Source organism: Equus quagga, chromosome 21 (assembly GCF_021613505.1).
Source record: "Equus quagga isolate Etosha38 chromosome 21, UCLA_HA_Equagga_1.0, whole genome shotgun sequence".
In the NCBI taxonomy this organism is placed as follows: Eukaryota; Metazoa; Chordata; class Mammalia; order Perissodactyla; family Equidae; genus Equus; species Equus quagga.
The window spans coordinates 36,921,358-36,946,152 of record NC_060287.1 but is presented as its reverse complement, the minus strand read 5'-3'; the positions used below and the strand labels follow the sequence as shown (position 1 = coordinate 36,946,152).

The 24,795-nt window shown below is 49.7% G+C and overlaps 1 protein-coding gene across 3 annotated transcripts in view; it reads left to right on the top strand.

Annotated features, from left to right (window-relative positions):
- The first annotated feature begins 45 nt into the window (after window positions 1-45).
- Window positions 46-24,795, top strand: part of LOC124231271 (C2 domain-containing protein 2-like) — a 54,290-nt gene continuing 29,540 nt past the window's right edge. Inside the window, exons 1-5 of one of the 3 annotated variants that reach the window (XM_046647961.1) lie at window positions 681-696; window positions 9,592-9,690; window positions 17,133-17,424; window positions 20,300-20,419; window positions 23,214-23,318. In XM_046647961.1, coding sequence (XP_046503917.1) covers window positions 17,398-17,424; window positions 20,300-20,419; window positions 23,214-23,318 — 252 coding nt within the window. In that variant the 5' untranslated portion in view covers window positions 681-696; window positions 9,592-9,690; window positions 17,133-17,397. Of the gene's footprint in view, window positions 697-9,591; window positions 9,691-16,380; window positions 16,465-17,132; window positions 17,425-20,299; window positions 20,420-23,213; window positions 23,319-24,795 lie in introns of those variants that run through there. The other 2 variants (XM_046647960.1, XM_046647962.1) reach the window with 2 other exon arrangements.

Here is a 24,795-nt window from a genome sequence, read left to right as displayed (position 1 = left end):
CGGCCCGGCCCCGCCCCCGCCCCGCCCGGCGGCCCGCGCCTCCTCCGGCCACTGCTGGGCCGCGGGCGGGACGCCCGGGGCGGCGCGCGACGAGGAAGCGCGCCCGGCCGCGGCGCGGGGACCTGCCCAGACGCGCGAGTCGGCAACGCCGAGCGCCGTGTCCCCACTTGCCGGTGTGCGGCTTGGGGCCGCAGTCCCGGGCCGTGGCCGTCGTGCGCCGCCCGGGCGTTGCCTCCTGCTCGCCTCGCCCGGCCTCCGGCCTCCGGCCTCCCGGATCGGCCCCGCCGCGCTCCCTCCACGCCCCCCGCGCGCCCCGGCCGCCGCGAGCTGATGTCCTGAGCTCGCCGCCCGCGGGCTCCGCGCCCCGGCCCGGGAGCTGCCCTGGGAAGTTGGGGCGAGGCGCGCCGGGTATGCGCCATCACCATGTCCTGCCTGGGCTCGTGGGTCGCCGAGGTCCAGTGGCTGGTCTTGGTGTCGCTCTTCGTCGTGGCCTTGGGCACGGTGGGCCTGTACCTGGCGCAGTGGGCGCTGGCCAGGGCGCGACCCCGGCCCCCGCGGCGGGCGGCGGAGCCTGAGGAGGGCCGGCGCCCGGAGTCGGACACCCTGCTCGCCTGGATCCTAACGCTGAACAGCTGGAGGAGCCAGTGGCAGGCGGCCTGGGTGACGGCCCTGAACGATGAGGCCAAACGGCAAGGGGTGAGTTTCGGTGAGGGCGGGTCGTGCTGCGGGTCGGGGTGCGGCTGATGGCGAGGTGCCGGCGGACAGGGCAGAGAGCTCATCTTCCTGGAGCCTCGCCACAGCCCTCCACAGCCCTCGACTGATGGGAAGTGAGCCTTCCCCGCCGCAGAGCATCCTTGAAAGTTCGGAGAAAGACCCTGGAGAGCGGAGGACCCTTGATGGGGAACCCAGGCAAAGGGATTAGATTTTATTCATCACTCATCAGGTGTGCCAGGCCCGGGCTCCACCACAGGGACAGTCTGTCGGAGATACTCATCAGAGGGGCCCATGCCCCTTCTAGCTCATACCTGCCCTTCCTGGAGTCCCAGGTGGATTCTGGTGCCCAGCTGGACACTTCCACTGTTGCACCTGATGTGTGAATAACTGTGACCCAAATATGCTTCCAGCTATAAAAATGAATTTCACCAAGAATATATTTCCCAAAGGTTTGATTCCTCGGCATATGAAATTAGTGCCCATTTGTTGGTGGCCAGCCATTCGCCAGATGCTGTCCCACAACTCCTGGGACAGAGGCGTTGTCAGCATTTGACAGGTGAGCAAACTGAGGCCTGGAGAGGTTAAGTCACCTGCCCAAGGCCACACAGCCTGGGTGTGTGGGTGGCAGAGATGGGATTTGAACCCAGCTCCCTCCTACCTCACAGCTCAGGGGCTTATTCTTGACCTCTGCTGCCTCGCACTCTTGTGCTTATATTTCTTCCGTAGTTAACGACTTGCTGAGTTATTTTTACTTTTAAGACATCGTAGTTTAATGACAAGTTCCTGGCGACTACTATTTCTAGGTATTCCACAGGAGGAATTAGGGCGTCGTGGGTTCGGGGAAGTGGCTCCCAGCCTTTGCTGGTCCCCCTCACTCTCAGGGGCACACAGTCCTGCACCTGCTCCTGCCGCTCGCTGGAGAAGTGTGTGGCCGTTCACCTTGGAGAGAGGGCATGCAGCCTGTCTGGACCCAGCAACCTTCAAAATAGCCGACAGTAGGTCCTCTCCTGGTCTTTGTCCCATGGCCCTGGCACACATAGCCATGGATTTTAAAACCAAAAAAGCTTTGAGCGTAAATGAGCATAAATCCAACAATTCGAAAGACTTCGTTCTGAACTCTTGAAAAAAATAACTGTACCTTTTGGATGAAAAAAAAGGTTTCAAGGTCAGTTGACTGCCATCTGTCTTGGTTCCTAGACTCTGTGCCCCACTGTTCAGAGCTGGCCATCTCCTGTTCGGGGGAACCACCCCGTCTCTTGAGGGCGCTCCAAAGCCATGTGACCTCTCACATGGGAGCAAACACAGATTTGTTTTCCCACAAAACTGCTGTCGTTGACCCCTGATTGACCTGGTGTCACTGGCCGGGGTTCTGGGGCTGGTGATGTGAGCTGGGGCAAGCCTTGTTCCCTTCTCTTCTGTAAAATGTGAGTGAGTGTTGGGTGAATGACCTGTAGGGTCCTTCCGTTCTCCCACTGGGACTCCTGACAGAGTTTCAGGCTCAGGGGGCAAGACCCTGCCTCCTGTAAATTTGGGATGGTCCCGCTGAGACCATTCTGTTTCATTTCTTGAAATTTCTTGATGGGCTTCAGAAAATATGATTGCCTTAGACACAATGCTGCCAGAGTACCAGTGTGCTTGGGGTGTTGAGAGAGATAAGAGGAAGTCTCTGCTCTGGAATTTGTCTTTGGTTGGTCAGGTAGAGCTGAGAACGTTGAAAAAAAATAACTGAAGGTTTTGGGGCGAAAACCTTTCACCTGGAACGCTTGAATATTTGTGTGGGAGCAAGGGAAGCTCTGTGTTCAAGGAGTGGAAAGACAGATCTGGCTTGTTTGCATTTTCTCTGTTCTTTATCTGCTGTTGGCCATCATCAGTTTTTTATTAGACATCAGTCTTTGCAGACTCCTGCCTGGAAGTGGCAATAATGTACCAAGTCCAAGCTCAAAGCAGCCACGAGTCTTCTCTAACAGTTCCGTGTGGATGTAGAGCGGGTCTGACTGTGGTGTCAGGTGGGGATACATTCTCTGTGTGTGTGTGTGATGTCACTCTGCTGTCCTTGGTCCCTGCAACTCTTGCTTGATTTGAATTCAAGGGGAAGGTTTTGCAGGTAGGTAGGATCTGGGTAACTCGCCTCTCTCCTACGTCTCCGGGTCACACACGCTCCCAGCACCCTGGGTCATCACTGTCCCAGCCCTAATGACAACATGGGTGAGCAGGTGCTGGTGTTTCCTTAGTGGATGTCTGACCTGGGCAGCCAGCCCCGCAGGAGTCTCTCTGCCCTCCCCCAACTCGATTCCCACTAATCCCTGATCAGGGATGACACTCCAAGCTCACTCAGCCCAGAGAGCCACAGCTCAGTGCCCCGCTCCCGTCCCCACCACGTCCTATGATCTCTCTGCTCTTGCCAGAGAGGAGCCCACTTCTCAGCCTGTCACTGGGGAATCCAGGACACACTGGAAGTAACTTAATCATATCTAGCGTCTCCCATGCAAGGTGGAATTTTCTATCCAGTGGGGATGGTAACTGCTGCCATTCTAAATTGTACCCCAGCTTTGTCTTTTAGGACTGAAAGGAACCCTAAATGCTTCTAGCAGAGCCCTTTCCTTCCCCAGAAGGGGAGAGTGGAGCCCATGAGCTGGAGAGACCTGCGAGGATTGACCTAGACCCTGTGCTGGAACATTCCCCTGTAGGAAGCAAATTGGACTTTGAGACCCAAATGTTCCCTTTAGTTGAGGTCCAGCAGGAAAGGACAAAAGGGGACGATTGTGGAACACATCATCTCTAACAGTGGGGCTCGAATCTCCGGGGATGGATCGGAGGCTTGATCAGCGACTCGTGGAGTCTCCTTTGCACCCTCAATGCCCAGGGCCTGTGGCAGCTCAGCTACCCTGTGTCAGAGGCCCCCTCCTCCCAGGTTCCGACCCTCACTTTGTAAGTGTTTTTAAATTAGACAGGCTGGGAGTTGGGGAGACACAAGAGGAAACCATGGCTGCCCTGCCAGCTGGTCGCGCAGGTGCCAGGTGTTTGGGAGAGCGCAGGCGAATTGCCTGGAGAGCTTTGAAAAAATACTCATGCCTGACCCCCCCCATCCCCCCACCAAATTCAGACTTAGCCGGCTAGGTTGGCGGCAGTGTGGGGAGCATACTGTGTTTTTCACACATTCCCCAAGCCAGCTTCTCAATAGTGAGAAGCCACTAGATATACACCTGTCCCTAAGCCAACCATCAGTCAATCATTGAGAGTCTCCTCACCCAGCAACACCTCTCCACTCCAGTGTTACAAACACCTCCTTCCAGTTGATGTGATGGCAGTTCAGTCACGGAGAACAGAAAGATGCCAGAACTGGCTTAGTCACTAGACTGGAAACCAATACTGTATTCTCCAAAGGCGAGGCAGAGGGTTTCCCTCCGATTCCCCTGAGTTTGTGTTAACCTCTACAGAATGGCTTGTGGTGACAATCAGTTACTCCAGCGATGGCCCACACCCCCGACACCCATATGAAAGGCACTGGGGTTGCTCTTTCTACAGCCTCATGGGCACTGGCGACCAGTGTGCTCGCAGCCCAGTGACCCCTGCCCGTGGGTGGATGGTGCTTCTCTCCCCAGGGGGCTGCTGCCTGTGCCACACAGGTTCTGAGGGCGAGGGCCAAGTTCTGGACTTGCCTGGAAATGGACCACCCGAGCTGGCCGAGGCCCTGCGTGAGGAGGGTCACCAAAGCCACTTGCTTCTTTAGTCCTCTGCTCCAGGATTTTTTCAGAGGAATGTTCTAAATGCAGATGACTGAGACTATGGGACAATTTGTGGTCTTTGTAAAAAGAAAAAAAAAAGAAAAAGGATGCTGTGTGAACTTAGAAGAGGTTATTAATAGCTCTGACTTGTATATGAGCTTCGGCAATTTAAGAAATAAACAAAGGAACAGGACTTGAGAGTTTTCCTATTATGTAATGACCTTTGAGTGGTGCTCACCAGAATCCAAGCTCCTTGACCAATGACGGTGGCAGCAATCTAAGAAGTCAGTCAGTAAGAATGTGAAGGTGACCTTGGGTAAGGCCATCAACTGCCCTTCCCTGCGCCTTCCACCGTGACCCCTACCGCCGGTCTCCTTCCTGTCGCTGGGACGTTCAGGTTCTTTCCTGTGTGGGGCCGTCCCACAGGCCATTCCTTTTGTCTCCAGCACTTACTTAACCTTTCTCCTTATTTAACTTCTGTAAATCTTTCAGGTCTCAGCTCAAAGGTCCCTGATCCTCCCTTTCTGTGAGGATGCTGCCCCACCCCCACCCCCCGCAGCCTGCACCCATCCCCGCGTCAGCACCTTGTGGTCCCCTGTGTCATTGGCTCCTGGGATTGTGAGCTAGGTCAGAGCCTGGTCGGATCCGTCCAGGCACAGCCAACCCGGTGTCCAGCACAAGGCTGGCTCAGAGCAGGTGGTGGTCTGGGGGATGAATGACAGGCCCTGTTAGAAGCTTGTCGCTGGAGGGGGAGAAACGGTGGCAGTGTGCATTGGCCGTCTGGACACAGGCCTTCCCTCTTGGGAGCTGGCCAAGCCTGGGCAAAACAAGCTTTTAATGTGCTCTGTTTTTCACTTCTAAAGAGTCTACATGAAAGGAGCTCGCTGATGACTTTGCAAATTGTCCATCCGAAACCCTGGAGTAGGTGCCGGTTCAGGTTGTTCTGTGCTCTTACCCGTTCTCCCAACGAGACAGGAATTCAGGGGAAGGAAGAGTGGGTGTAGTGTGAATGTCGACTAAAATGCAGCCAAGGTAACTTCCACCCGGTGGCCCTCTCCTGGGCTGCTGAGGAGGGAGGGGACTTCTTGAGCCACTTGGAAGAGCTGTGTGTTCACACCTTCGGCTGGAAGGTAGCTCTGGGGCTGTGTGACCTTGGGCAAGTCCTGACTTCTCTGTTCTTTATCTGTAGAAGGGGATAGGTTTAGGATCAATCTGGAAAACAGTATCCACTCCGGATGAGACGAGATCTGTGTGAGGCATTTAACAAATAATGAGTCGATAAAGGTGGGCTGTTCTCTTGTAGTCTCCTTTTTGTAAAACTTTTTGTTTTTTACTGCTTTTAGATTTATAGAAAAGTTGCAAAAATAATTCAGAGAGTTTCCATACATTCCTCCCCCAGCCTTGCGTAACCATAGCACAATGATCAGAGCCAGGAAATTAACATTGTTACTATAATTGTACAATGTTACTATAATTCATAGTACAATGAAGTTGACTTTGGCACGTGCCTTTAACCAGACTGAAGACCTTATTGGAATTTCACAGGTTTTCCACCAGTATCCCTTTATTGTTCCAGGGTCCCATTCAGGTCCCACATGGCACTGAGTCCATGCTTCTCCTTAGTCTCCCGGGGTCTATAACAGTTTCCTAGTCATTCCTGGTTTTTCATGACCTTGACAACTCGGAAGAGTATTGATTGTTATTTTGCCGAATGTCCCTCCATTTGGTGTTTTCACACGATTGGACTGAGGTAACACAAACCACAGAAGTGATGTGTCCCTTTTAGTGTACGTGTCGTGGAGTTCGTGACATCAGTGTAACCTACTGGTGGGGACCTTGACCTTGATCCCTTGGGTAACGTGGTTTCTGCCAGCTCTTCTTCCTGCTTCCGTCTCCTCTGACACCTTTCCCCCTGTAGTTAACAGATATCGTGGGGAGGGACTTTGAGACCATACAAATCCTGTTATCCTCCAACTTTTGCTCACTGATTTTGCATCCGTGTGTCTGTAGTCTGCAATACGTACTTCTGTGCAGTTTGCTTAATGATGATTTTCTGTTCCCTTCTCTCCGTCTCCATTTATTCGTTGGAATTCCATGACAAGAAAGAGCTGCCACTCATCTTCATCTGTATATTTCATTGATTACTTACATCAGAATGCACTCATGGATAATTTATTTTATTCCATGGGTTATGATCCAATATTATCACTGTTTATTTTGTTGCTTAAATTGTTCTTGTTGGGGCCATTAGGAGCTCTTTCAGTAATAGCCTCTTCTGTTTTTCCATCAAGAGATACATATATTTATCTTTTTAGCACTTGCTTACTTCATGATTCCACAAGATCTTTGTTCTAGACTCATCTTGCACTTTCCCTCTTCCAGCCCTGGATTCAGCCACTTCTCTAAGCAGCCCTGGTTCCTTTTACTGGAAAAGTGTTTAGAATCCAAGATCTGGGCTTTAGGGGTGCTCTTTACTGCTGGGGTCTCATTACTTCTAGACCCTTTTAGTGGACAGAGTTAGGAGATAGATGTGTGTATACTAACACACTCGTATACACATGTCTGCATTTCTGTATCTTTCTGTGTCTTCAAAACCATGACTTCATACTGATAACCTTGCATTCCAGGTCAACAACACAGAGTTCTTTCTAGTCTTCCCCTTTCCTTATTTTTAACTTCCTTCTCCAAGAGTGAGGCTTCTGGTACTTACTATCGGTAACATGTTTATTTATTTGGTCATTTCTAGTGTATACATAAAGTAGTTTCTGAATTGCTAACCCACACCCCTGTGAGAAACACACTGACCAGATTATGGCATTTGTGTGTGGTCAGGATATTATTTTCCAAAGTTTCTTAGGTTCGATCTGTCTTCCCCACCCCTTCAGGGTGGTTGTCTCACTCACTTATAACACAGTTCAGTTCATTTCTTAGTGTTTGTATTCCATCTGGGGTTCCTCCCACATCCTGATTAAGAAAAAAAAATCCATCTTCACCCAGTGATTTCGGAAGTCACCTTTGTCATGTACTGTTTCCCCGTGTATTTGGGTTTGTTCTGGACTTCCTGTTCTAGCCCACTAGTCCGCTTGTGTGCTCATGCGCCAGTACCACACAGTTGGAATTCTGGACGTTCTGTAGTGTGTTTTAATCTCTCCTGGGGCTCATCTCTCTGGTTTTCCTTTTTCAGTGTTTTCCTGGTGATTCCTGCGTGCTGCTTTCCCATGTGGATGTAAAATCTTGCTTTAGTCTCAGTGGGGTAGAGCCTGGAATGGGGGCTGTCAGCCCGCAGACAGAGTGTGGGAGGTGCAGGAGTCTGTGGCCGTGTGCTGTGCGCAGCTAGACTTCTGACGCTCAAGGATCAGGCAGTCGGAAAGGGAATCTCTGGGTCCTTATTTTAACTTAACAATTTATTTCCTTTATGAGACTACCCCTTGACATTAAATTTCCCAGCAGAATCTTTTCAAGGTTTTAATCCCGAAGGTGCCATAGGTAAGAGGGCACGGACTGCATCTACTGATGCCTAGGAGCCCAAGGCTGCATCCAGGCTGCTCACCACAACGCCGTATCTTTCGGCTGGTACAGAAGGTGCATTGTTTCACCGTGCAGTCCAGGCAGCTGGAACCACTCCTGCTGACGGGTTTGTTCCCTGCCTGGCACTGGGCTCCATGCAGGGTGCTATTCTCTCAGCCAGCCAGCCTGCCACATGGAACCGTGTCATCCCCAAGCTCACGGTGTGCCCCTGGCCAGCAGGTCACAACAAAAGAAGCTCCAGCCATGGAGAATGTCAGCAGAGCAGCCCTGAAACCGTGATTTCATCACTCTTGAGAGGTAGATTTAATTCTGCCCTGATGAATTTTAGGGGGTGAGATGATGCTGCAAAAACAGGGTGAGGTTAGAAGCATGTAATGGAAATGTTCTGTGCCTTTTAGGTTGACTCTCCATCATTGAAAATTCTTAAGAAATTGCCCCATGATAACCCCATTGTTTGCTCATTTGCACTGTGCTTGCCAGAAGAGCTGTGGGGCCGTTTTCCACCCTTTCTATTCCTCCACCCTTGACCACACCTCATAGTTGGAACCAGCTCACCACAACGGAGTCTCTGAAGTCTATGAGACGTGGCGGGAAGTTGGGGGGCTGAAGTTCTTTTTTAACCACTTAATCAGAACTTACTTGACCATGGCGTGCTTTCTGCAGCATGTCAGGAAAACAGTTTAAGAAGAGTTTCATTCCAGGGTCGCGTCGTTGGCATAAGGGTCCAGCCTCTCAAGAGAACTTATTTTTAAAAAGCCCGGACCTGGTTGGCTATGCAGCCCCTCATTTATTCCTTTATCAAACGTTGGTCTTGTTGCTTAGTGGTCATATTGCTTTGCTTGCACATCTGTCACTTGGAGATTTGCAAGAACCGAAATGGATGGACCCGACTTAAGCTGTGGACTTTACTGGAAGGGTGCAGGAGGATGCACGGAGTGGAAGGCAGAGTTCAACCAGGAGGTGCTGGGGGCGCAGGAGCCAGGGAGCTCTGGAGCTCTGTGAAGTAGGGGCTCAGGAACCAGCGGGTTCCTCAGGCACAGCCCCCAGGCTGGCTCATTTCCAGCCAGAGAAGCTCAGATTCCAGGCAGTGGCGGCCAGCCCTTGGGGGTTCCTATCCACCCACCACGCGGGCATTAGGAGAAGAGAAGGGGGCATCTTAAGTAACAGTGCCAGCAACCACGAGGACCAGACAGAGGACTCTCCCCAGAAGAAGGGAGGACACAGCCCTGGAAGCTGCCCAGATCCTGTGCTCGACCTGCAGCCCCACAGGCCAGCAGCAGCCTCAGCTTCTTTCCTTAGATTGCAAACATGAGGATCCAGACACCTTTCATTGTTTTTATTGCTACATCTTTGGTTCCGTTTCTTTGTTCTCCATTTCCCATCCTTCTCCCATAGCTGAACACCCCCCCTGAGGGCGATGGACCGTGAGCTGGTCCACGGTGGGGTGTGAACTTCCTGCTGTGGGACCAGTGCTGCTGTTTAGAAGCACAGGTTGAACTAAAAGAAGTCGTATTACCTTTTCTTAGATTTGCACAGCTTTGTAGCAAGTGTATAATTTTCCTTAAAAGCAGGCACCCCCCCACCCCCGATGCATGCGTGCCCTCATCGTGCTTTTCTGTTCCAGGGCCCGCTGCTCCTCTCCTTCCAGGAGGACCCCCTGCAGCCGCCCCTGGAGCTGGCGGTGCAGCAAGTCTGGAGTGTGGCCAGGTCAGCCCAGGAGAAGGTGAGCCGGGGGCGCAGTCACCTGCGATGGGCCTTTCCTTACCGAGGAAGTGAATTTAAAGCTGCGATGAGGCAGTTTATTCTGTCTTAGAGTTATTAAAAATGACCTTACATTAAAAAAAAAAAGTCTGTTTCATCAACTGATGAATGGATAAATAAAGTATGGTAGATCCATAAAATGGAATATTATTTGGCCTTAAATAGGAATGAAATTCTGCTGCATGCTACAACGTGGATGAGCCTGGAAGACATTATGCTCAGTGAAAGAAGCCAGACTCAAAAGGTCACATATTGTATGATTCCATTTACATGAAATACCCAGAATAGATAAATCAATAGAGACAGAAAGTAGATCAGTGGTTATCAGGAGCTGGGTGGGGGTAGTGTCTGAGCGGAAATGGAGAATGACTGTTAATGGGTCCGAGGTTTCTTTTTGGGGTGATGAAAATGTTTTAAAAGTGATGGTGGCGATGGTTGTACAAGTCTGTGACGTATATTTCAAAAACGTTTAATTGTACAATTTAAATGGATGAATTATATGGTCTATGAATTGTATCTTAATAAAATGTATATATATTCTGCAATGTGATATATATATTTGAGCCATTTAGCTGTTATATAGAGTTCGTTTTACAGTTGCTAGCAGTTCACAGGCTAAAATTACTTATGAGACTGGGCAAATACCATAAATAATCTTAAAGATTTTTTTTAATGAAAAGTATCAATAAAAAGCCTAAGGAACTTTCTCTTAAATATAAGGCTTACCCTTGTATCTATCTTCACTTTATTATCATGTTAAATGCATACGATTTAGCAGACAGTGAGGAGGGGACACCTGTGTGACCCCAGGTGGAGAAGAAGCAGTGCCAGCCCTGGAACCCCACCCCGTGTTTCTCCTCCCTGCCTTAGCTGGAGTATGGTTCATGCATTTAAAGCATTTATCACTTTGTATGTGTAATTTTACAAGATGCTGTCTCCTTACAGAACATGGTACTGAGATTCAGCCAGGTTGATTTATGTGGCTGTGGTTCATGAGCCTTAACTACAGTTCAGGATTCTGGATGGACCAGGGCTTCTTTCTGCATCTTCTGTTGATGGATAATTAGGTGGTTTTCTCTTTTTCACAAGTACAACAAGGCTGCCCTGGCCTCCTTGCTCGTCAGGCATAGGCACAGGCGTGTCCCCAGGGCGGGCGTGGAATAGCTCGGTTGTGTGTGTGCACGATTCAGCTGCCTGAGTATTCCAGAACTGGTCACCAAAGAGCTTACTGTGCCCTGGCAGCATCGGCGAGCTCTCTTTCCCCATCCCCTTGCCAATACTGGAGTCACACGCTCTATAACCCCTGTGACAGGTGTGGCAAGGCTCTGGGAGATATTGGGGTTACAGGAGGAAACTGGTGGCAGCAGCTCAGGATGCTGAGACCAGCATGGTCCGTAGCGCTGGAGGGGCCGGGCCGGCGGATGGTGCAGTGGCTGAGTTTCACAGCCTGGGGGGGGCTGAGCCCCCCGAGCCCCCTGCTTGGGAAGTGCCTCTCGGTGCAGCGATTGCCCTCTATTGTTGACTAATCGGGACCGGAGCCCTTTGTGGTGCATGGTTTCTGCTTGCTGGGTCCTGACACTGTCCCAATTAAGAGGAACGGAGCATTCAGGGCTGACCCCGGGGGAAGAGGCAGGAGCAGAGATTAGAAAGAGCAACAGACCACTTTTAAGGGTCTTGATGTTTAGCGCCAGCAAAGCATCCTGAGAAAGTGCCTGGTTAAGCCGTGTTTACTTTAATGCAGTTGCAGAAATAGTGCATGCTCATTATAAGTTAAACACAAACCAGAAGTGTATATACTTTTTGGAAAAAAGGTCTGCCCTCTCCTCCCCTGAGCTCAGCCCTCCTCGCCCTGCTCCCTCAGCTCCCCAGGCCCACCGACTGCTGTCCGCGGTGTCTTCTCGGGGGCTTCTCATCAACCACACACAGATAGAAAGGTGCACACGGGGTCTTGTTTTGTTTTCCAAGTTTCTTCATGGTTCTTGACTTCTGTGTTTTCTTGCCCAATGAGGAAATGAGCAGTTGTCGTTGCCTTGTCATGCTGTGGCCAGTGCTGTCCTCTCGGGCAAGCTGTTGGCCAGGTGGGTGGAGAGGCCCCCTGACCTCTGAGCAATGTGGGAAAGTGGGTCCCGGTGGGTGTTGAGTGTCACAATAGTGCTCACCAGCCCAGGCCTTGTGCACACCCACCCGTGGGGCCACCTGTTGGGATCTGCCCGGCTCCTGGGAAGTTGGGGGTAGGACATCCCCGGATGCTTGGATCCTGTGCACGGCCTTCTCCATTCTTGGACGAGCGTCTTGGCCGACCACGCCACGTTTCAGGGCGTCGTTTTGCAAAGGAATCGAGCCAGGCTCATCTGCGTTTCTCTTGTAATGTAGCATCCATGTGTTCAATGAAGATGAGAACACAGTGAGGCCTCCCTTTGCTGTCATTCCAGAAGCTAGTGTACTTGAACTGCCATATCGGGCGGGACGCTTACACTGGTGTCTTCCTCCTTTTAGGGTCTAAACCACACACCACCATGTGTTCAGGACTTGTAGTGAATCCTATGTCAGCATCCTCATGTGTTCGCTCCGCTCTGCATAATTCTTGAGAAGAAAAAAACTAACAGAACGTGAGGAGTGCAAATAGAAGTTATGAAAGAAACATACTCTTGTGATCTCAAGCACGTTACCCCTCCCCTTTCTAAGCTCCCTCCATCCTGTCAGGCTGTATCTTTCTCATCTCTCTAACTCAGCCCCAACAGGAGACAAAGGATGGCCTTTGAGCCAAAGATAGAGACGAGTCCGCCTGGACCACGGGGGTCTGGTATGTAGTCACGTCTGTGATCACCTAGAGCAGAAGGGGGCTCTGGTCTCTTTGTGAGCATCTTCCTGACTTGCATTGGTCTGGAGTCTCCCTGTGGCCACCATGACGAGAACCTAGCCTGCGCAGCTCTCCGGTGCCCTGTCCTCCGACTTTGTCCTGCAACCTCTGAAGACCCCGTGTGCCAAAGTAATCACGTTTGCAAATACCTGGTTCTTCTTCAAATCCTCCCCCGCCATTTGTGGTCCTACCCAGAGAGTGGGGTCTTGCACAGCTTAGAGCAGTTTGGGTCATCTTGCAGGACCCACGATAGGTGCAAAATCTATGCCCTGCTCAGCCTTGGCTGCTGCAGGAGCAGTCTGAACTGATTGCTCACAACGCTTCTGATGCCAAATGTGTGGGTTTATTCCTCCACCCAACAAGCAACTCTCCCACCCCCTGGACACCAACTGGGCGTTCAACGATTGGATCGATACTGGCACTAACTCCCAGAGTCAGCGCAGACCCCACAGGTTAAGGGCTCGGCCCCGCAAGATGGCCCCCCAGTTCAGACACCCGCCCAGGTCTGGGCCACCTGTCCTTCTGATCAACTGGCTACAAAGTTGGAGGTTCCCATAACCCCCTCCTCAGGTTTGATAATTTGCTAGAACAGCTCACAGAACTCAGGAAAGCAGTTTACGTACTACTGCCAGCTTATGATAAGGGACACAACTCAGGAACAGGCACGAAGATGCACAGGGCAGGGGCCGGCCTGGTGGCACAGTGGTTAAGTTCCCACATTCCATTTCGGTGGCCCGGGGTTCCCCAGTTCGGATCCTGGGTGTGGACATGGCACCAGTTGTCAAGCTATGCTGTGGTAGGTATCCCACATATAAAGTAGAAGAAGATGGGCACGGATCTTAGGATCTTAGCTCAGGGCCAATCTTCCTTAGCAAAAAGAGGAGGATTGGAGGCAGATGTTAGCTCAGGGCTAATCTTCCTAAAAAAAAAAAAAAAAAAAAGATGCACAGGGCGAGGGGAGGGAGACGGGGCGCAGAGCTTCCATCCTGTCTCCAGGCACCACCCTCCCAACACCTCCAGTGTTGACCATCTCAGAAGCTCTCTGAACCCCATTGTTTCAGGGCCTTTGTGAAGGTTTCATTACACAGGCAGGATCCATTAAATCACAGCCTGTTGGTGATTGAGTCAACCTCCAGCCCCTGCCCCGTCCCCGCAGGTCAGAGACCGGGAGTGGGGCAGAAACTTCCAGCCCTCTAATCATGCCTGGTCTTCCTGGGGACCAGCCCCCATCCTGAAGTCATCTAGGGGCCCCCAGCCACTGGTCACCTCCTTAGCACACAAAAGACACTCTTATCACTTCGGAGATTCCAAGGGTTTTAGGAGCTATGTGCCAGGAACTGGGGATGAAGACCAAATATTTATGTATCCCAAGCAGCAGGCCCTGCAGGGGTCGTGGTGTTGTCCTAGGAGAATTCTCCTCAGTGAAGGAGCCTGTGCTTAACTGGGAGCACATCTTTTCAGATGGTGACTAGCAGCATCCCGGGACCAAGGCTCATTGTGTGCAGCCTCGTGCTCGGCCTGGCTGGGAGGGAGGACTCAGCCAGGGCTTGGTTGTCCGGGGAGGCATTCTCGGGGGGGAGGGGGGGGTCCTCTGCACGGAAGAAGGCATCCCCTTTGAACTTTCCTCCAGCGGCTCCCTCTGCCTTCTCTTCCAGTCTCAACACGCACTGAGCACACCGATTTCTCCCAGGCTGTAATTACGGTCTTACACAACAGTGAGCTTTCTACCCACATTCTTTTTCCTTACGTTCTGGGAGAGGTTTCCTCCAGAGTGTTTGACCCAGAAAAAGGAAACCTTTATTTCTCTATCGCAAGTGGCCTGAGAGGCAGGTCCCCCTGCGCAGGATGCAGCAGTAGCAATAGCCCTTCCACGGCATGTCTTGGGGTTCGGAAGTTCCCCGCTCCATTCCATGGGGGTGTGAGGACCGCAAGGGCAGCGTGGAAGCTACTGAATGTGAATCAGGGTTTGAGGGGTTGTGCTGTGATAGGCGCCACCCAGAGAGCCATGCCCTTCAAGAAGCATGGTAAGTGTCTCTTTGAACATAACATTTACTGGCAAAGCTTCCCGGTGACAGCAAGGGCCACAGCTGGTGCTGGGAGCGATCTTTGGAGATGTCAAGTGATGCTGGCTTTCTTGGGGTGAGGCCAGGTGTCCTGTGAAGGGCATTAATTATCTCTATTTTCAGCGCCATTCCTAAATAAATAGAGCCTTCTAATGGTATAATGATGGACCGTCGGGTAAAGTTTTAAATAAATGTAATAACCCACCCAGCGTGGAGACAGGCCCGGCTCGGAAGTCAGGGCTCAGCTGGGTGGATCTGAGCTTGTCTGGGGGACACTTCCTCCTCTCTCCGAGCTTCAGCTTCTGTGTCTGTAGAGTATGAATGCCTCCCTGGCGGGGCTCTGGGGAGAATGAGGGCTCCAGCCTGTGCGGTACCTCACAGGACGGAGCTCCTGACCAGACCTGGGCGACAGGCTCGTGTCCGTTCTCATGAGTGCTCACAATGCTCCTCTGCCCGAACAAGTATCATGCCCATTGGACAGAGGAGGAAACTGAGGCAGAGAGAGGCTAAGTCACTTGGCCAAGGTGAGTAAGAGCTTCTAAGGAGCAGAGGCTGGAATTGAACCCGAGTCGGTTTCCAGAAAGGAGCTCCCACCACTGCACACCATAAACAGTGCGGTTACTATTATTTCGACATTTTTATTATTATTATTTCCCTTAAGCTCCCGCTCCCGCCCCTACCATGAAAGAGACAATGAAGACAGGGAAAAGAGAATTGAAAGACGCTAACCAGCCTTTGCTTCTGTAAAACCATAGCAACAAACAGAACTCGGGCAATTGCGTGGAACTTCTCCCCGTATCTCATTCCATGTTGCGTGTGGGGAACCCCACAGCCGTCACTGAGTGTGTGTTGTGTGCATGTTCCGTTTCTATCTCAAGGCTGTCTGTTATACATTTTTATACTGACACATAATCAGAGCTTCTGGGGTCTCCTCTGCTCTTTCCAGACCTTGTTGGGCCCCTTGGTTTGCAAGGGTAGCATGACTCAATGGCCATGTTGTCTCTCTAGTTGCAAATAGGACACTTGGTTCACTGTTTTTTTTTTTTTTTGCTTGCATGACTTGAAATTCCGGGTGCCCCATTAACCTGGTAATGCAAAAATGCTCTTAGGTTGTGAAATTGTTTTGAAGTGAGGTCTTTCCAAGGGCAGGCATGAGATTCCTCAGCAGAGGCCCCGCCCTCTGAGACCCAGTGTGGATGCCCCTGAATGGGAGCACTGCCTCCCTGGAGGACCGCCTTTTTTTTTTTTTGGTTACAGTGTCTGGAATTCTGGGCTGAGGGTACAGCCTGACTTCGCCTGGAGAAGACAGGACAAAAGAACCCACGGGAAAGCTGCCGTTTTGTCTGAGGGTTGGAATTCAGGCAGTGGCATTTGGGGTAGATATGACAGCAACCTGGCCCCAGGCGGAGAGCACCAATGCCTCCCACGTTCATTTTAAAGGAAATATCTTGCATATGTCTTGTAATACGTAGAGTTGATGAAAGAGAACAGCATCTCACAAACAGATGTTTCAGCTAAGGAATGCCCACAGGAAATCACGTTATGTAGCAACAGCCCCTCCTGATAGTGTAATATTACTGAAAAGCCTCCTGCTCATTTTAAAGTGTCGCAACAAGAGCAGGAATGGAGAATGTTGCTGGGGGTGGGGTGTCGGAGCCCGTGCGGTCCAAGGCACACCCCTCGAGCACGGTAACATGCAGCATCTACCCAGCATCCGTGAGTTTGGCTGCCATCTTCTTTCCAGCATTTTTCATCTCCATCCGCTGGGAGAGTTCTGTATAAAAACACATCTTCAGCCATCGACTGTGAACAGGTGGGCAAATAGGATTAACGTTATAGATGTTCGGATAATATTTAGCTCAAAAGGATTTTGTTTTTTAAATTGAGTCTCTGTTGCAGAGTAGAAATAACATTTTCTATCAGATTTGTGCTGTCTTGAAGAATCTTTACAGAGGCAGACACAATGGCAGAGGTGGGGGAGAAACCTGATGGGGACCTCTGAATGCTTAGGGAGGGGTCTCCGCTTCCGTTTTGTTTTGGACTTCTTTCCTCAGAATGTTAAGTAGAGTGATTAAAGTGAAAAATATTCAATGACATAAACCTTTTGGATGCGTTTTCTAGGCTGTGTTCCTAGTTCTTTTGGAGACAAAAGTAATTAAGTTATTTCCGGTTCTCTAGAGTGTTCTAAGAGAAGGAGGAGCTGAGAGGCAGCTGTACAAGAAGCTTAATTGAAAAGCAAAGTGGAAAGACTGTAGTGAGACTGCAGACGTTAGAGGAGTTTTTCGTTGATGAGCAAGAGCAGAACTTGGGAGTCCCTAAGCCTGGCATTCCTGGGCCCGCTTCTGGGTCTAAACCAAGGAGTAGTGTTTCAAGATAAGATCTGTTTGCATAGGTGTGTGACTATTTGAGTTTAAGGTCTTGAAGCTGGAGAGAGCACAAAACACTGAATGAGGGCCTCCCCTTTCTACCCCGTCCACACAGGCTATAATGAAGTGTGCATGGACTTTCACGTCCTGACGATGCTTCCCTCGGCTGCCTTCTCTCTTGACCCATGGGGGTAGACCAGCGATGTCCTGACCCTTCGCCTGTCAGCCCGGCGCTCCTTGGGCTCAAGACTTCCACCCTTGGGACCCTCACCACGTATGGTCCACCCTCCATAAATGCTCCCTTATGCAGAAGGGACGAGGTTTTATCCGAATACACAGTCCAGCCTCTGTTGGTGATTTTGAAACGGTTTATGTAATCGATGAGTTCTTTCTCAAGAATAAAGCAGATGGGTCCGCGGCCAGCTGTTTTCAAGGGAGCTGCTTCCTGGGGTCATAGATCTTGGCTTTGTGGAGTCCTGCTCTGGGGCCCGCCCCACTTCTGTCCTTGGAGAAGTCCTTGGTCCCAGCACAGATACTGGATATTGTTTCTATTTAACTTTAAAAATCCAGTATCGATATCAGACCCCTCCAGCAGGAAGCCCAAGCATTAAGGATTTAACAGTTGTATTTAAGCGGCTCCATGCAGGTGGAGCTCTGAGGAACCGACTCGGAAACTTCAGAAGGGGTCCTGCTAACACCGTGCGACTGGGGGAGGGGGATTCTGGGCTCAAGATCAAGGTCTCTACCTGTTCTCCTGTGTTTGGGTAGGTGTCAACCCTGGACGTTCCGGCCACTTGGGAAGGCTGACTAGCTAGAAGGGGCCACTTAACCTGGCCTCAGGGGGTCCTGCCTTCTGTTCTCCCAAGAGGGGGACCCCTCTGGGATGGCGCCGCGATTTGCCTGGCTTGTCAGAATTTAATCCCCATTATGGGTAACACCTTAATACACTAAAAGGAGATTACCTGTTTTTAAAAGCTCCTTTCCATTTTGTTCTCATCCATTTGGTAAATGGGGCGTTATTGTTCTCAGGGGGGCAGGGGCTGAGGCTGGCCCTGGAAAAGGATTTGGCCCTAATCGTTGTCCCTCCAGCCGGCCTCCTGGGAATGGTAGTGGCATTTGTTTGGCTGTGTGGCGGTGTTGAGGCAGGCTCTGGTTGTTGTTTTAATTAGCTCTTCCAACCGACCACTGCAGGGGGACCAAGAAACGATCGGTCTGTGTGACTGTTTTATTTAGAGGATTGGCTGGAAAAGACCCTCCAGGGGGTCTCTATGACAACCTATAGATGTCCCATTTGTGGTGTGGCACTTACTTTCTTGATGTGACTTGAGTGGTAATGGTGACCTTTGGAGTCCTGCATTCCAGAAGTTTTACATCGTAACATCTTTATTTGTTTGCTTGTTATTTACTTGCTTTTAGCCACATGCTTGGGCTCTATACGTATCAAGGGACGGAGTGGTGGGGAAGCTTTTTGTAGAACTGGATGCAATTTCTAGCTTGAGTCAAGGCACTCAGCTGTCAGTTCTCTTGGTAAAATTCTAATTAGCTTTGTATAGAAGGTTCCCAGGAAGCAACAGAAGCAGACCATTGTCTGTTTTTTTATTTTTAAGCAGTAAAAATCCTGGGCTGTTGAGACAAAGGACAGCAAATTTTCTCCATGTCATGTCATTTGTGTGTGTAACTCAGCTGGCGTCAAAATATGTTCCTCCAGAAAGGATTGTTTATAGAGTATTTATTTTTAAAATGAATAGAGGACATTTCTTATACAAACATTTTTTTGTTCCAACCTTTTGTGAGCCATGGAGACACAATAACACAATGAGGCGTGTAACTAACCCAATGTACATCATTCTTCTGAGAGCGACCTTACAAGGGCGTAAATAAGGGATGTGCAGGCTTCAGCCAGTATTGAGAAAAGGCAAGATTTTCTTTAGATCTGTGCTGTTGAGGTCTTTTAGGATGCATGTTGGAAATGGACCCCTCGCCGGGGGACCTGGCGTACAAGTCCAGTTTTTGTTGAATTGGGGCAGGTGGGCCCGGAGTGGAGAGATGCCGGACAGAGGGCGGGTGGGTGTGGGGAGGAAGGGAGTTAGCTGGGGCATGGGGAGGGGGAGGGGAGATGTTCTAGCCCAAACTTTGTGAAATAGCAGGCCCCGACAAACAACTATTTTGATAATCTTTCCACTTGGTATTTTAGATTCTGATAAATCCACCAGGGAATGAAAGAATTTTCTCTTCCTTTCCAGTGACACCCTGCAATGTGGGGTCAGCAGCTCCCTTGGGAATGTGGGGTCTGTGTTGTCTACTCTCTGCCTCCTGATGACTCAGCTTTTGCCCAACACACTGGCCACCCACTGGACTCCGTCCGTCCAGTGCCTGGGCTGCCCCTGGCCGCCCCCACCGCCCTTCCTCCCAGCCTATGCACACCTGGCACCTGGCCTTGTCGTCATCCCATACTTGCTTGGCATTCTGCCCAGGAGGGTGGCAACCCCCCATTCTAGAAGATCCGCTCCTATAGCAGGATTCTGTGGCAGCAACTCGATATTTCTCTGTGCTGTGTGGTAACAGTCATGGCCATCCTCCCTCTGAAATGCTTTGTGATTTTTATCGAGAATGTGATCTGGTTTATTCCTGATGTAAATTATTTGTCTCTGTCTTATGGGTCCTTAAACGAGCTCATTTGATAATTCTATTTTTGTTAAGGCTGTATAATTTTCTAACTGTTTAATATTTCATATGTTCTTTGAATTATCCCCACATCTTTGAAAAGCATTATAGGTTAAAAATTGTTTAGATAGAAACAATTTTTTTGTGTGCTGGGTACATTTTTTATTTTTTATCTATAATATCTATAGCTTATTTTTTTTTAAGGCTCATTTTTAGTGAGAGAAGATGGCTAATAGCTTTTATACCATATGAATGTGGAAATGTCTGGGGAATTTAAAATCAGCCGGTGGAGAAATAGAACAAAGGAATATTTAAAGAAAAGGGGCATTAGGTGTGGAAAGAGCAAAGCAATCTTCATGTGTGGAAAGGACAAGGCAGAGTTTAGTGCTGAGAAATCCATCAGAAAGAAAGACTTGAAATATTATTTCCAGTTTTCAGACTGCTGCAGAATAGAAAAGATGTGAATCTGGATATTTATCCCAGTTTGAGACTCTCAGTTCTTGTCCTTGCTGATTTATAAAGTCCAGGTGATTTTCTTCAATGAAATAAAGATGTGTATGGTATGAAGTCTCCTTTCTCTCACATATCATTTCATCCTTTATCTCGTCCCTCCTCCAGGTGGTGTCTTGTCATGTGGTGGGTGAGACCATTCAGTTCCTGGTCAGCGCGGGGCCAGCCTCCCCCGAGGACACAGGGCACCAGCTGTACGGCGTGCGCCTCTCCCCCTTCCATTTACAGGTGAACTTGGGTAGATTGTTGAGTCAGGGGAAACAGTTCTCATAAGCCCACTGGGTAAGCCTGGTGTGATCACAGGGCTGGGAATACCCACGTTTTCATTAGTTACCGTTCGTTTCATAATTTTCAAATTGTAACTTTGCATATTATATTGTATCTATAGGAAATAAAAAAGTGTGGTGTGTTATGTATATGTATCCATATACACATATAGACACACACACATATATACACACATGTATACACACACACACATACACATATATGCATACACACGTGTAAATAGATGATGAATTCAGAGGTTGCCCATCTGCCTATTTTTCAAGGCATTTCAAGAAACCAGGCATGTTGTTGACCGATAGCATAAGGTAAGTGGCGTCTGAGCTGGGGAAGTGGTTCTGTTTCAGAATCAGGTGCAGGACTCAGAAGCCTGCTGCAGCTTGGGAAAACACCTTCGCGGCCGGGCTGGGCATTCCTCTTTTTAGTTTTTGAAAAAGTCAACTTCAAAAGACCCCTTATTATTTTTATAAGTTAAAAAATGAGTGTTGCCATTATTTTTTGGATAATAGGTTTATAATAATTATAATAGACTAATATATAACGATGTATTTTATAATTTGTATATAACTACATATTACATATTCTATATGTTATATAGAATATATAATTATATATATAAAATTATAGAGACAGACATATATAATAGTTATAATAGGCTTAGTGGAACTTCTGGATGCCCGAACCACCAGGGAATCGTGCATCTCACATGAAGCAGAAATTCCCTGAAGCTCCCATCTGGCCAGGGTGTAGAAACGGTGAATTTATGGGTCTGTTTTAGGGTCGCTGCCTGTTTGTTTCATCTCCTCTGCCCCTGCCCTTGAGCTTGGCTGCTAATTTGGGGATGAGCTCCAGTCATCCAGGATTCTAAACCACAAGGGAGGATGGTGTTCCATGCATGGTTCTTACAAAGATGTGGTTTTAAATACCAGGGCACACAAGAGCTGCTGGCTACCTAAATGGCTTTTTTCCTGAAATCCAGCCCCCTCCAGCCCCACCCCAATAACATTTCTTTTTTGAGAGCTGGAGAGGTGAAGTGTTGGCTTCGTGGACTTGTCAGATGTAATGCCCTCCCACAAATATTTGGGACAATATGATTAGAAAATAACTTCAGAGTCTGGGACATGCGTCCCCAACGTTTGAAGCACGTTTCGGAACTGGGCGAGTCCAGCAAGGACCGCAAACGTTAACCGAGGAGATGTCGTTTCTGTGCCACGCCTCAGACACGAGTCACACAGTGTATCTTTGATCTGTAGCAAGTTTGAAAGCAGCCTGTGGATGACCTCTCCAGGCAGAGGCGGCTGCTCCAGGTTGGTAAATGATTAATGTCGAGACAGGAGACATTCCCGCTTCTGTGCTGTTCGTCAGATAAAAGGTGCAGCGAGGGGCCAGCAATTGGTCTCCATGCCTCCCCCCAGCTCTGCCTGGTGGCGGGGGTCAACTCTGGGACCCGTGGCTGTGAAATTAAAGTGCACTTTTTCTGGAATTACCCAGAATTATAGGGCGAGGGAAGGCTTCGTTTCCCTTAGCCTGTTGCTAGCGTGAGGTGAGAGCCCCAAATATTCAGAAATACAGTCAAAAGCTACTCTTTCCCACCCTTTTGTTGCAGGGAGAGGAGAAGGTATGGAGATGTGAAAAGCTTAGATTTTTGCTTCAGAAAGGGTCTCTGGCTGAAAAATGAAGGAGAGTATATTAGTTTGTTGTGGCTGCTGAAAGAAATTACCAAAAACAGCTTAAAACAGCACAAATGTATTATGTTACCATCCTGGAGGTCTGATGTCCAACACAGGCTAAAATCAAGGTGTTGGTGGGCTGCCTTCCTTCCTGGAAGCCCCGGGGGTGGGGAATCTGTGTCCTTGCTCATTGCAGTTGTTGGCAGAGTTCAGTTCCTTACGGTTATAGGACTGAGGCCCCTTTCCCTGATGTCAGCTGAGGGGCTGTTCCCAGCTTCTGGAGGCAACCTCGTTCCTGGTCTCCCGGCGTCCTTCCTCCATCTTCAAGGAACATCTCTCTGGCTTGCTCTTTTGTCTTCCTCTCCATTTTTAAGGGTTTGTTATGATTCCACTGGGCTCACCAGAACCCCCCAGGATGCTCTCCCCCTCTCAAGGTCCTTACCCTAATCATACTTGCCAAGTCCCTCTCGCCATGTAAGGTCACATGTTCACGGCTTCCAAGGACTGGGGCGTGGACATCTTCCAGGGGCCGTTAATTCTGCCACCACAGATGTTAGGTAGGTAGATGGGTAGGGTTGGATGGGGCATCAAAGTCCAATTAAAGCTTGTGTGGCGTCCCAGGCAAGAGAGGGTAAGGATTCCAATGCACTGTGTGCACAGCCCTCAGGGGTGAGTGAGCGTGGGGTGGAATGAGGCATCCTGCTTCCTTCTGTTGCTCCCCCTCCTTTATGCCTTGGTAATAACTCCCAGAAGAGAAATGCAAAGCAGAGAATTACTCCTTTAAGAGTAATGCAAGTTTTAATGCCATCTGGCCACCAGCCACCAACGCTGAGGTTCCTCTCTGAGGGGTCGGTTGTGGCAGAGTAAGGCACTGGCTGGGGCGGGGTGGGGTACACGATGGTGAAGCAGGAGGTCGAAGGGAGTTGGGGGCCTTCCTCTCCATTTTGAAAGCACAGAGCACTCTCGAGGGGAGGCTGTGAAAATAGACGAGCACGCAGACGCACGTTAAGGCTCCGGTGGAGAGAGTAGCCTTCCAGTAACCTTTTATTTATTTATTTTCTTAATAGCTGGAGCTCCACATGAAAGAGAAGAGAGAGGACATTCAGATCAGATGGTCCTTCCTCAGCGTGCCGGAAATGGCCATCGCGATCCAGCCCAAAGCCCTGGGGGAGGTCAGTCCGTCAGCTCGGGTGATTCCTGCCTGGGTGCGTGTGAGGGCGTGTGCGCCTTATGAGCCTGCTCCTGGAAGTGGAGCTCAGCTCGGTGCATCTGAAGCGTGCCGCCTCCTTCCCTCCTCCCAGGGAACGGGGCGAGGCAGCGACAGGGCAGCGCAGGGGAGGGGCGGCTGCGATGGCTGTCAAGCCTGGCTCTCAACCCAGTCCCCTTTAAAAAACCCTGGAGCCTGCCTCCCACCCCCAACACGGGTTTAATTGTCTGGGAATTGTTCAAAGCACTCCTGTGTGGCTGAGGCTGAGAACCACGGAAATAATGAAAACCCAGGTTTTCCTTGACGTTCTTTCATTCCCCACTGTCAGATCCTCTCTCCTCCCATGAGGTGCTGCACTTACCGCTCAGGGGCTGGTCCTCGCAAGGGCACGGCTCCTTTCTCTCCACAGTTTTTACAAAGATGCATCTAAAATCTGGAGGCCCTCTCCCCCTGCTTCCCTTGGCCTTGAGTGTTTGAAGAGTGTCTACGGGAGCCGGGAATGGGCCTGCTAAGGCGAGTTGGTGTTGTCACTCAGCTGCTGGAAAGATCCTGAAAAATCGTTTATACCAAAGGCTGAGGTTATTAAGTGACTCTCTTGCAATGGCTTTTACGATGTCTCTTTGCAATTTACTGTATTTCAGGCTCTTGTGCAATATGGAGAAGTCACCACAGCTGAAACACGTGAATTTAATGGGTTGTTTGTCAATGATGTAGACATGCCTTTCATGCCTTGTAGATGTATGCAGGGTTTTTTTTAAGATGAATAAATTTGGATTGTAATTCTTTTAACTTGCATACATCAGAATTGCAATATTGGCCTGGCCAGTTCATTATATACAATGTGTATATTAAGTATTTTCCTTGTTGCCAATTCGTTTTCTTTCCCGTATTTCTATCTCCTTTCTCCCACAATGGCATCCTCTGTTCAGGCCTACAGTGTGCCCAAAACCGTTTTGTAAACTGCTCCCCCAGCACCACTGCTGACCTCCAACCATGCCGCCGATGTCCAAGACTGCTTTACTGGCCTTTGCATCAGGATGTATCCCGCTGAAGGGTACAGAGTGCTGTGTTCAAAAATTACTCAAATTGGGGCTGACTCAGTGGCATAGTGGTTGGGTTTGCACACTCTGCTTCAGTGGCCTGGGGTTCACAGGTTCAGATCCAGGTGTGGCCCCACACACCATTCATCAAGCCATGCTGTGGTGGCATCCCACATACAAAATAGAGGAAGATTGGCAGAGATGTTAACTCAGGGCCAATCTTCTGCACCAAAAAAAAAAAAAAAGTTCAAATTATTTTTTTCTCTATGTGGCTATGTTACCAACTTGATGTAGGTTAAGTGCATGTGCTTCTATTTGTATTCAGTTTTAGGTTTTATCCCTGTCTTTGTCAATTTATTTTTTGAATGTGTAAAATATTAACATGATTCAAAAGTCAAAATG